Source organism: Gadus chalcogrammus, chromosome 14 (assembly GCF_026213295.1).
Source record: "Gadus chalcogrammus isolate NIFS_2021 chromosome 14, NIFS_Gcha_1.0, whole genome shotgun sequence".
NCBI lineage: Eukaryota > Metazoa > Chordata > Actinopteri > Gadiformes > Gadidae > Gadus > Gadus chalcogrammus.
Window position 1 is genome coordinate 1,007,302 of NC_079425.1, and position 12,548 is coordinate 1,019,849.

The following is a 12,548-nucleotide window of genomic DNA, read 5'->3' on the forward strand; positions in this document are numbered from 1 at the left end:
AGGGGTTAACAGGTAGCTAGCTGGGGCTATCTGTTAGCTAGCTGGGGCCATCTGTTAGCTGGGGCCATCTGTTAGCTAGCTGGGGCCATCTGTTAGCTAGCTGGGGCCATCTGTTAGCTAGCTGGGGCCATCTGTTAGCTAGCTGGGGCCATCTGTTAGCTAGCTGGGGCCATCTGTTGGCTAGCTGGGGCTATCTGTTGGCTAGCTGGGGCTATCTGTTGGCTAGCTGGGGCTATCTGTTGGCTAGCTGGGGCTATCTGTTGGCTAGCTGGGGCTATCTGTTGGCTAGCTGGGGCTATCTGTTGGCTAGCTGGGGCTAACAGATGGCCCCAGCTAGCTACCTGTTAGTCAAGGGGTTAGTATATAGCCACAGCTATTTCTGTTAGCCATAGCTGGACTGGACCTCGAGTCACGCTCCGCAGCAGACTGCCCTTCCTCTGCAACAGGAAGCAGACTTACTGCCGCCCTCAGCAGCAGCGTTTCTGCGTAATGCGCTGCTTCCTCTTATCCAAGAGAAGGGGCTAATGGCAGCGGGGTAGACTCAGACCCTGATGATAATGCTGATCATGAACCGTGCCCGGAGCGTCGATACCTGGGGCGCACTCTGCATCCAAACACTGTGTGGTGGGACACTCAGTCCGGCTACCCCATATATAATTACTACCTATTCATTCCCGCGTTCCCTTCCCGTCATCGTAAGTCAGCTGCCAAGTAAGTGCTTAAGCAGCCGTTCCCGGTTTAGCGGCCGAGCGCGGCTGGTAGTCGATGGCCCGGTGCGGGGCTGCTCTGGCTGCGCTGATCGATAGCTAATTCCCTTAAATAATCAGGGGCCCGCCACGACCGGAGCGCACTGGAAGGTGTGATAATTGATTACTTTTGCTCCACATTTTCCCCAGTGATTGCTCCGGCTGCGATGGCCTGGCTCATTTTTCATTGAGCCGTTCCCCAGATGCTGAGCTGTGCGCTCCCAGACCCTCTGCGGGCCGCCCCCCCTCCAGTCCGCGGGCCGCCCCCCCTCCAGTCTGCGGGCCGCCCCCCCTCCAGTCCGCGGGCCGCCCCCCCTCCAGTCCGCGGGCCGGGGCTGGAGGGGGTCCGCCTCACCGCGCTCACGCCCTCAGCTAATGGAGCTTTATGGAACACTATCTGCTCTTTAGGAGAGTGTGTGTGTGTGTGTGTGTGTGTGTGTGTGTGTGTGTGTGTGTGTGTGTGTGTGTGTGTGTGTGTGTGTGTGTGTGTGTGCGTGCGTGCGTGGTGTGTGTGTGTGTGTCCACGCTCACTTGCATGTGTTTCATCTTGCGTCGACGTGCTCAACGTGTTCTAAGGTTACTAGGGCAACCCATGCCTGAAATGCAAATTTCACGCATGAGAGCCGGAAATTTTATTTCCCGCAGAGAGAAAGTTAGGCCAGTGTTCAGCTCTTCTTGGCAAATGGGCAGAATTATTAAAAAACATTTACATATGGAAGCAGTTGTTTATGTTCCATCATCACAATTTCACCATCAGCTATTTGTAAAGTGTATTAACATCCACATCTATACAAAAGGAAGAGGCTCGTTAATACAACACTATGCGCTACGGAAGAGCAGCATTTCTCTCGCAGACTCGAGCACCAGCTGTGAACTGAGGACAGGCGGGACTCCACCAGAGGCAAGCTGCTGTTTCTCTTCCCTCCTTCCACTCGTGTCCCTCACATCTTGTGAGAGTGCTTTATCGTTCATTGCGTGCGTGTGCGCACGCGTGTGTGTATGTAGTAGTTATGTGTGTCTTGATGATGTGAGTGTGTTCACAACTTAAGTATTCATGTGTGTGGTGTCTATGTGAGTGTGTACGTTCACGTGAGTTGTGTCAACGTGTCGATGCGAGTGTGTGTGTTCATATGTGTTGACGCGTGTGGCCTTGATGTCGGTGTGTTGCTGTGTGTCCATGCGTTGTGTTCGTCTGAGCTCCTCCCAGATGCGCGCGGGCGTGGAGGACGCTGGGCCCTCTGGCGTCCCGCTGGGTTGCGCAGGCGTTGTCAGAAAAACAGTGCAGACAAAATAAGGAGCGGAGAACGGAAACATATTGTAAAGAGGAGCGCGTTGTGGTTGAGCGTCTGGCTCACAGTTCGCTCGCTGCTCGCTGCTGCCACTCGTCTGTAAAGCGCCACTCTGATGTTCGCCTCCGCCTCTTAGGGTGGATTGAATTGTCTATTAACTTTGGCAATTTGGGCATTTAATTAAAGTCAGCTGCTAATTCATTCGAATAAGACATCCCCCATGATTACAATTGGAAGAAATAAAAAAATCTAAACGAGCTAATACGACCGTTTAGAAATAATAACGTTTTTCTTTTCTATAAAATAATAATGATTAAACATAAATGGAAAATGCAGACATTTGGTTATTAGATTTACTTGCATGAACAGAATACAGAAACACGTCCATGGAGGTGTGCCTTCCAGCAGAGAATGGCTGAAACGCGTCCAACAGAAGCAGAACTCAAACTGTTCAACGGATGTCTAAACTCTGTAAATATGTGCAGTGGAGACGTCGGCTTCTGCTCTCCCTCTGTGGCGGCAGCTGGGGTATCACTGCCATATGGCAGATCTCAGACTCTGGTCATTTTTTATTCTGTCTTTTTATGGTTGTCTTGAGTTCCATGAGACCTGTCGAAACCCACAGCCGTCCGTCATCACTGCGTATGGTTATTAAATAACCAATGCTGATATTTTATTTGAAAACATTGGGATTATAGTTAGGGTAGGCTACATTTTTACACTTATGAAATAACTGTTATTCCTCTTTTGAATATTCAGTAAACCAGTTATTGCTGGATTAAGAGTGTGTGTTTCAGGATGATACTGTCTGGAGGGGGAGAAACAAACAGAGATTCCTTTCCTTCGGAATGTTTGACTTAATATTCAGTGGGTGTCTGCGTAGGCACCGCTGGGCTAAATCTCGGAATTGAACGTTTTTTGTGGATTCTGACATGTCTTCTATTTGTGTTCTTTAACCTTGGAGATAGGGTGCTATGATTAACCATCGCATATTAATTCAATCAGAATGACAGCAAAGCACTTTAATTCAACGTGGACAGATAAAGACGGTAAAACAGAAGACTAATCTCAGGACAATCAGTTTTCCCCTGTGTGCTCAATTAATAATATCCCAGTTTTGCCTTATTATGAACGTCAAGTCATTTCAATTTAGATTGCAATCATTTAACTTAATCTCAATTAATTTCCCTAAGCTATACCTGTAAATTAACCAAAGCCTAGGCCTAAGAAAATAATGACTTGACAAAAAACTTGACAAAAACTAATTGATATCAACAGCATCGATCAATTGCTTGGCTTAAATTGTTTTGCATAATACAAAGGGGTTATGTCTTCTCACTGTGTGTGTGTGTGTGTGTGTGTGTGTGTGTGTGTGTGTGTGTGTGTGTGTGTGTGTGCGTGTGCGTGTGTGTGTACCATCCCTCTCTCTTTAAGGTATGGAGTCGTCTATCTAACAATTTTAGCATCTACTTTGAAGGAGTAATTCACTCTCAAGGTTCATTTCTGTTGAGTAATGGTTAAAACATGGAAGCTTTATGTTGATATTATTTGCTTACATTTTGCGTCACAGAAAGGAACATGGCGACACTTTTTCTGTCATCTTCAGCATGTCAGATAGGCTACGCTGAATCCAGGTGGCACATAGCTACACTTTATTAGAAGTCATGGCAAACTCAAATTTGTATTTAATTAAGCTCAAAGTAGACAGTGACACGATCATCTCCACTTATTAAAAACCATTGCGCGACACAACCTGACAACATTAAAAGAGTGACAGTGGTAAGCCGGTAGCAATATCAGAGACGGCTGTGATTCTGATCACTCCGGGCTAGAGATATTGACAGCAGCTGGGGCAGGAGACACCCTGTCATTAGGTAGAGCAGGTTGAGCTTCATAGCGCCCAATAGACGTCACGTAGGACAGTGATTCATGATATCCGACTCCGTGCAACATGCTACGATGGGGCTGTACCCGTAGATGTGATGACTCAGATACATCTGATACAATCTCTATTCATGTAAAGAATTCATTCTTTGATTCTGCAATGTACACATACATATAAAAGGTGTGTTCATTGTAATAATAAATGGCAGCATTTACCGCAATCTGTAAAGACCTCATCTCTATCGACAGGCTACAGGTGTTCACAATTTAGTGACTATTGAATTAAAGCATTTATTACTTACACATGGATTCAGCCACCCTTCAGTATAGGATTCAGAACATCACGAGTTGTATTCGTCTGCATTTGAAGGTAGGATGTGTCGCCATAGTTATGCACCAGTAGAACCAGTAGAACATGGGGTTGTACCACCCTCTCTCCCTGGCTGCTCCAACATGCGTTTGGGATTCGGGTTCAATAGAAATCTGAGCTTGATGTTAATATTCTTAACAGTTTAAGAAGTACAAAGTAAACTTGAACAATATGATGACATTCAAACTATATCAGGACGCAAACATTAAGGGCCTGTTCATATGACGTTGTTCATATGATGTTATCTAACGGCTGCTAATTGAATGTGACATGTTTATTTTAGTACTGTGTGCCTAAAACCAAGAGGACGGACTCGGGGCACGGATTCCAAAAGTGTAAGCTAAAGCATTCAATGACTTAGTTTACACTTCTCTTGAAAATGTTTGGGATAAGTAAAACACATGCTACTGTACAGTTATCAGAGAGAATGCTTGCCATTCAGTCCCAGTATTATTCTGTTAAACTTGGAATGAAAACATACGTAGATTATTGTTGGCCATTTAATTTGAAACCATTCATCAATTTGATCAGACAAGTAGCTCACATCCTTCATTTTTCCTTTCTTCATCACACATTCTGGGTTGACGTCCAGATGACAGATTGTGTGCAGCATGAAAACGCTTCCGATATCAAACCTTATCTTGGCGATTGTATGGAGGAGGTATCTACATGAGGCCATACTGTGTGTCGGTACGATGCCTAATACAGCTCAGGTAGGGGGGGGGCCTCTGGTATCTAAACTCCAGGCTGTAAATAATGAGGAGTCGCCTCGTATCTGTGGCAGGTAGTCATCAAACCACAGCGCCCGTCTCCCACTCCACGCCTCCCTCCCGGCAGGTCCCTCCCTCCACCGGGCCGGCTGGCCCAGTGCAGCAGTCACATTACTTTACATGTGACCCTTGTTTATCCTCAGCTTGTCATTGTGACCAAGCATACATGTTGACTTCTTCACCTTTCTTGAACTCTTCCGTGGATGTTGTTTAAAGTTAACCACAGCTGTAATCATTCAAGCTTTCCTTCATTTACAGCAAAAGTGACTTAATGGAACAAACATACTGATGAACCCCTACCACATTTAAGTTATTTCTAATCCTTCAAAAAACATACATTTTATTGGGCAACAAAATAAAAAAGCTGTGCCTTATAATCTTACGCCTTATGCTCTCTCTAAGCACAATGTTGGATATAACCGCATTAAAGCTGGACAGGTACAAATAAAAAATATTGGTTTTGATCATATGTTATCGAGTCATCTTTCATGTTATGTATTCACAACCCTTCCTTTGTATCTTCCACCTCTATGAACACAGTTCTCCTGATCTACAAGACGCTGACTTCAGTCCACGTAGCCGTCGGGGACGGGTGCGTTGTATCGTGGTGGCATGGTGGTCATCTGCAGCGCCGGGTTGTAGTAGCCCCCCCGGCCGTAGTTAGTGGACTCCAGAGACTCACTGTTGTCTAGGGTAAGAACTGGGAACAGGAACAAGTGTTAACGACTTTCACTCCTTCTAGAGAACAACCCGACCAAAGACCTTTCTTCCTCTGACGGACACCTGCACTGTGTCCGTTCTGAAGATAGAGTTAGAGCTTCAGAGGTTCTTCTAATTAGAGCAGAATAAGATAATACTGAGAAAGTGTAAAGAGACTTGCTAGTTCAGATGTATTGGGAGTAAATCTCTGCAATAGAAACATTCAAAGTTAAGGTTTCAACTTGAAACGGATTACATAACAAGCATCGTGTGCTTGTACTGCATTTTCTGCAACACTTAAAATTACTTCGGGAAACTCATTTGAAATACATAAATTAATTGCACATTTTACATTTAATAATTTTGCATTGATTTGTGGATTTAAATTTACCTGGGTCTGAGGAGAACTCCACCAGCTTTCTGTGGGAGAACGCCTTCTGGTTCTTCTTCTTCAGAATGACAAAGACGACCAACGCAAGCACGCACACAGCCACTGCTGTCCCCAAGATGGCGGCCCAGGCCTCGTTCTGTCTGTTTCCCTTGGAACTGGAGACCAACCCTGCAGGGGGAGGAACACCGCCCAGGACTTAACCCCGTGTAACGTGTCACCGTAACGTATTCCCTTAATTTAAACCTAATTCTCAGTGAAAAGACTGTTGATTCATCTTCATGCAGGCCGCTGTCAGTTACATTTTTCCAATTAGTACAAGAGCAATTCAACATTGATTGAATATTGAACAATGAATGCAATTAACAAACACTGCAGAAGGATTCAAATTGATGTAGGATTGTACCAGCGTGAGCAGCAAGAGCTAATCAACAGATTCAACACCGATCAACACAACAACAACATCCTATTTTTGGTTTACTTGAATAAGTAGCTGACAGCTTCCAGGTCAACAACAATTAGAAGCTGTTATAATGCAAAAGGACGGGGCGATCCCACGCCCCTCTAGGGAGCCGTGTAACCCCAGCCCAGGGCCTGTCCTCCTGGGACTCACACAAGGCCACATTGTGCTGGGAGAAGGGACATGTAACAGACCCCTTTTCCCTTTGCAGGGAAAGGGAAAGGCACTCGAAACCCAACCCAGTTTCTCCCACTGAAAGAAGGGAGTTTTTGTGCTCTCCACCAATAGGGGGAAAGAGACACTAGGTCAAAGTAGGTCAGCGAAGGAGAGAGAGAGAGGCGAGTGTGTAAATGAAGCCCAGTGGTGATGTAACTTAAGTGCAAGGGCCTTTGGGCGGGAGGTCTGAGGTGATTCAGCCCAGCCCTGCATGGAGGAATGCAAATGCCCTCTAATGATTTCACTAGCGCTTAAAGCAGGTTTAGACGGTACTCAGGGGCGTCTTAGAGCCCTAAACAGCCTTAGTCCGGACTACGTGATCAGGGGCGTCTTAGAGCCCCTAACAGCCTTAGTCCGGACTACGTTCTCAGGGGCGTCTTAAAGCCCGAAGCGGCCTCAGCCCAGACTAAGGGGCGCTGTGTACCTCACCCCTCGGCCGGACTCCGGGGGGCGCTGTACCTCAGCCCGGACTCCGGGGGGCGCTGTACCTCAGCCCGGACTCCGGGGGGCGCTGTACCTCAGCCCGGACTGCGGGGGGCGCTGTACCTCAGCCCGGACTGCGGGGGGCGCTGTACCTCAGCCCGGACTGCGGGGGGCGCTGTACCTCAGCCCGGACTGCGGGGGGCGCTGTACCTCAGCCCGGACTGCGGGGGCGCTGTGTACCTCGGTCTGTGTTGCTCTCCTCCGACGCCGCGTCCCGGTCGGTGGCGTTGCTCTTCTCTGTTGTCCCGGGAGCCAGGGTTGTTGTCATGGTGACCGGAGCCGTTGCGTTCAGCGTGGCCTCCGGGGGGGGGGGTCCGGCGGTGCCGGTGCCGGGGGTCCAAGGGGCGGCGGGGTCCGCTGTCGTCTCCTCCGTGGCTGCGCTCTCCGAGGCGGGGGGGCCGCCGGTCGGGGGCCCCTCTGTGCTGCGGGGCCCGGGCCCTGGGGCGGTCCCTCCGGGTGCCTCGGGGCTCACGGGGGGCTCCGGAGCCAGGGTGGTCCCCTCGGAGGCGCTAACCGTCGGGGCGGCGGTCGCGTTCGGGGCGGCCGCGTCGCTGGAGTTGGACGCCGGCGTCGGGTCGCTCAGAGGCGTGTCCTCTGAGCCGGAGCCGTTCAGGGCGGGGCCCGGGCCGGACGGGGGGGTGGTCTCGGTGCGGGGGGCAGCGGGGGTGCTGGACTCGTTGGCCTCTGACGTGTTGTTGGGCAGCAGGGGCCCGGCGGGGGGGAGGGCGCTGGGGCCCTCCTGCTCCTCCTCCTCTTCTCCGCTGGCCCCGGAGCCGGTCGGCCGTCCGTACGCAGCGAACCCCGTAGACGACGTGCCCTCGCTGACCGGCCACGGGGCCCCTGCGGTGGGCTCCGGGGCCCCCACTGTGGGCTCCTGGTCCCCCGCTGTGGGCTCCTGGTCCCCCACTGTGGGCTCCGGGGCCCCCACTGTGGGCTCCTGGTCCCCCGCGGTGGGCTCCTGGTCCCCCGCGGTGGGCTCCTGGTCCCCCGCTGTGGGCTCCTGGTCCCCCGCGGTGTCTTCCGGGGCCCCCACTGTGGGCTCCGGGGCCCCCACTGTGGGCTCCTGGTCCCCCGCGGTGTCCTCCGGGGCCCCTGCGGTGGGCTCCGGGGCCCCCACTGTGGGCTCCTGTTCCCCCGCGGGGGTGTCCTGTACCTCCCCAGGGGCCTCCCCAGAGGAGCCCTCCTCTGTGGCCTCCTGTTCCCCCACTGTGGGCTCCTGTTCCCCCAGTCTGGCCCCCTGGCCCTCCCCCGGGGCCTCCTGTTCCCCTCGGGTCTCCTGCCCCCCCGCGGGGGGGTCCTCAGCGTTGTTGGGGGGGGCCCGGTACCAGGCCTTGTCGATGGTGCGGCCGGGGGAGTCGGTGGAGTCCAGGAGGAGCGTCGGGGGGAGCGCCTGAAGGAGCAGCAGCAACGCCGCCGCCAGTCTGAAGCACAGTCCCATCTCACCGCGGTCGCTCTGGAGGAGAGAGGAGGTCCGGGCTCAGACGGGCTCTGTCCGGGCCCGGACGGGTTCTGTCTGGGCCCAGACAGAACCCGTCAGGGCCCTCGGCAGCCCTTCCACCAGGGGAAGGTTCCACCACTCAGAACCACGCTGGTCTGGTCCAGAGGCACGACCTACACATCGTCAAACTGCGGCTTGTGAATATTCATTTAATGAATAAAAAATGTAATAATGAATACGAAAGTAAGATTGAAAAGCTCTGCAGAGCTATATAAGTAGAAGCTGACACAGCGTTTCTGACTCGCCTAACGGATACGATATCAATATCATAAATAATGTGATGGGAGTTACTGGCCCTCGTACGGCCATAAGTCAGATAAATGTATTTTATAAAGCTCACGTTTGCATAAACTGTAGAGGGTGGTCTAGATCTGACACCATAATGAATTATCCTTCACTGTTAGCTCAACTGTTAACCCTAAACGTTTAAATTCCCCCCAAAAAACGATTCAACTATACAAGCCCATCAATTATACCTTTAATAGCATTTCCTTGTTCTGTTAGACAAAACTAGGGTGTATCTTGTTCTGATATATTCACTAATAGGCTATGCGTAGAATACTTAAAAAAATGTGCTCAAATCGAAAACCTGGATTTGAAATAAATGCATCAAAGAAGATCATTTGATGTAGCCTACTATAATTTATAGTGATTTTTTGGGTACATTCACTGTTATATATTAATAACAACATTAATGAGGCCATCATTAGCTTGGCGGCTAGCTGCACCATGCTAGGATTCCACACCTGTTCCACACTGGAGCCATCTGCTCACCGGCTGGTGGGCTAAACCTGGAGGAGCCAGGTGTGCTACATGGCAGCTAACCTGGAAGAACTGTGTCACTAATGTTCAGATCCTTCTGCTATCATGCCTAATCAGTCATGGCTCTTTGTCATCATCTAAGTTCCTCTCCATATGGCCGTGATAAGAAATAGAAACATTGATGACTTCATCTGGCTGTCACGTGATGCGCCTCAAAGTGAATCCATCATCTGATGTGATAAATACCTTAAACATGATCTTCTTGGACTCTTTATTGCCGTTTGTAATCGTTTATCTTAAACCCAGAGGTGCTCTCACATCTGTAATGTCTAAAATAAGATTAATAAAAATAGACATATATACAGAGGAGTTATGGCGGACTCGTTAATCAACAAATAGGCCTACCGAAATAGCAAAGTGGCCGCCCGAGTTTTTCTGCACAAGCAACATTCTCCGAGCCGTTCTCAGACCAACACTGGCCTTCACGGTGACTAACGCTTCAGATGGAATGATTTCGACAACAACAATGCAACAATACGGACAAAACATATTTCTTCGTCGTCAGCTAAAACACATTCTGCTCATCAAAGTTCAGGGCTCCCATCCTTGTGTAGCCAACAACATCTCAGCAGATCTATGGAGCCCGCAGTGCTATGACTAACAGGAATGCACAGCCCCCTGGCTGCCCTCGGAGCGAAGCCGCTCTCATTAATAATGCCATAGCAGGCTGTCATCTTCGCCCCCTCCCTCCATCACGCCGAGATTAAGAAGAAGCAGACGAGAGGATCTGCTTCTGCCCCTCCCACTCCCGCGTGTTCAACACTAAACAAGCAGCGTCTCCAGCCCGTCGTGTGGCAAAACACGACGGCTCGAAACGCCAGCGCCGCACGTACGTCCAGCCCGCCCCCTCCCCGAGGACTTCCTCTATCAGGCCACCCTTACAGATCGATTACCTGACAGACTTCCTACTCTGGTGACCCATAACGCTCCAAACACCGTTGTTATTTATCACTCAGCTAGTGTTTGTTGTTGATAGGCTAATATTGATGTAACAGAGTTGTCTCGTGGCAGGGCGTGTGTGTGTGTGTGTGTGTGTACGTGTGCGTGTGTGTGTGTATTAACAGTGTTGTCAAAAGCCTCCGTGTTTAGTTGCTCCTTAATAGCTGTGTGGCTGTGAAGACGTATAGATTCAGATTAATATTCGGACCCATGGCTTGACACCTAATCTATTTAAATGTGTAGCGTTTTTGTAATTGATTGTTTAACGATTAACGATGACTCAACACTTTAAAATTAAAACGGCCTGTAACTATTTCATTAACTTTTGAATCATCAAGTGGAATGTTTTTTAATTCAGATTTATCCGGTTCACTTGTTCAAGTAAACCAACCAAACAACGATCGATACCGACATAGAGAATGAGTTCAGACTATGATCCAGCGGTTAAAGAGATAGAATGAGAGAAGCAGAGGCTTACCTTCTAGCTCAGGTAGCAACAGGTGTGTTTGAATCAGTTCAGCATCTGAGTGTAATGTACCGGAGTCAACAATACAGCGGGGGGAGGGGGGGAGGGGGGGGAGGGCGGGGGAGAGAAGGTAGGGCTGTCCAGGTGACAGAAACCGGCTGGACCTGATTCCTCACCTGCCAGCCGAAGCAACACGGCCTCTCCCACCGCTGGGGCAAACCCGCCGACGCGGAAACAGGCCTGGTCTGAACAGACGAGGCCTGTGGATCAGTCCAGGGTCATAAACTGAACGTATGAATGGCCGACCTGGAGAAGACGGGCGTGGCTCAGGTGTGTGAATCCCCGAAGGGGGCGGGGCCAGAGCCCACAGGTACCCTCCGTTCTCCCGCCTCGACGCTGCAGGATCGGAGTCACGGCTGCCATGGCAACACCACGGAGCCTGACAAAGCTCACATTTCCTCGGTACCTTTTTGTCTGGATTTATTCCGAGCTGGAGTGACGCAGAAGGGGAGGGGGGAGGGGAGGGGGATGACGTCACGCCCGCGTCCCGCTGTCTGTCCTTTGTACCTGAGCGCGGAACACTGGACGCAGCCAATGGGATCAGTGCACACGCAAGTGAAGCTCAGCATGGTGTGTGTGTGTGTGTGTGTGTGTGTGTGGGTGTGTGTGTGTGTGTGTGTGTGTGTGTGGGTGTGTGTGTGTGTGTGTGTGTGTGTGTGTGTGTGTGTGTGTGAGCTTGTTCCCCTGAGGTTCCAGCTGAGTCTGCCTGAATAATAGATGAGTTTTGTATGTTTACAAATCAAACTCCATCTCGTACAAAACTGCGCATAAACCAACTAAAATAAACACTTCTAGACTCTTTATTTTACTGAGGTTTGTGTGTGTGTGTTTAAACTGAGTGCCAAGTCAAGAGACTCATCGTCCCACTCCTTGAACACTCGACCACTTGACCACTGGACCACTCTCACGTCACGGTTCAGAAAGTGACCGTCTGCTAGGACAGCAGAATTCTCTTTTTCATTTTTAAAACCAAAACGATGGAGGTGATAAACAACAAATAATACATTAACAAATAAACAAAAGCACATGAAATGCAGCAACATAAAGACTCCTGATGTATTAAACCATAGGTTTACGTGAGCTTTAAGGTGAGCTTTGTTCTGATGGACCGGGGGTTTGTGAGGGAGGTTCTGACGAGGTCAACCAGGGGAACTTTCAGAGCGCACTCAGTGTAGGCCTCGTCTTTTTAAAGGGTACAGTATTAGTCGCCTTAATCCCTCTCAAATATCATTTTAAGCTTTGTGTGTGTTTTTATCTACAACCAGGGAATGCACGGTTAAATGTTGTTTCAATGAAACAAAAGTAATTAACTTAAGTTACATAGTGATTGTATTCCTGATTGATTATTTAAACCTCAGCAGTAGAGGAGAAGCCTGTGTTTTCAGTTTTGTCAAAACCGAAGCTAATTGAAAACCTACCGGCCAACACCTATACCCTGTTGGTGGAAAAGACTTCTAT

At 49.7% G+C, this 12,548-nt stretch overlaps 1 protein-coding gene across 1 annotated transcript; it reads right to left on the reverse strand.

The window, feature by feature from the left end:
- Positions 1-3,571: 3,571 nt before the first annotated feature.
- muc15 (mucin 15, cell surface associated) lies at positions 3,572-11,112 on the reverse strand. Its single transcript, XM_056608629.1, has 4 exons — positions 11,043-11,112; positions 7,486-8,758; positions 6,150-6,317; positions 3,572-5,759 (listed from the first exon to the last, which is right to left on the reverse strand). Exons 2-4 carry the CDS (start codon positions 8,741-8,743, stop codon positions 5,626-5,628), a joined length of 1,560 nt encoding a protein of 519 aa, XP_056464604.1. The 5' UTR covers positions 8,744-8,758; positions 11,043-11,112; the 3' UTR covers positions 3,572-5,625.
- Positions 11,113-12,548: the final 1,436 nt, after the last annotated feature.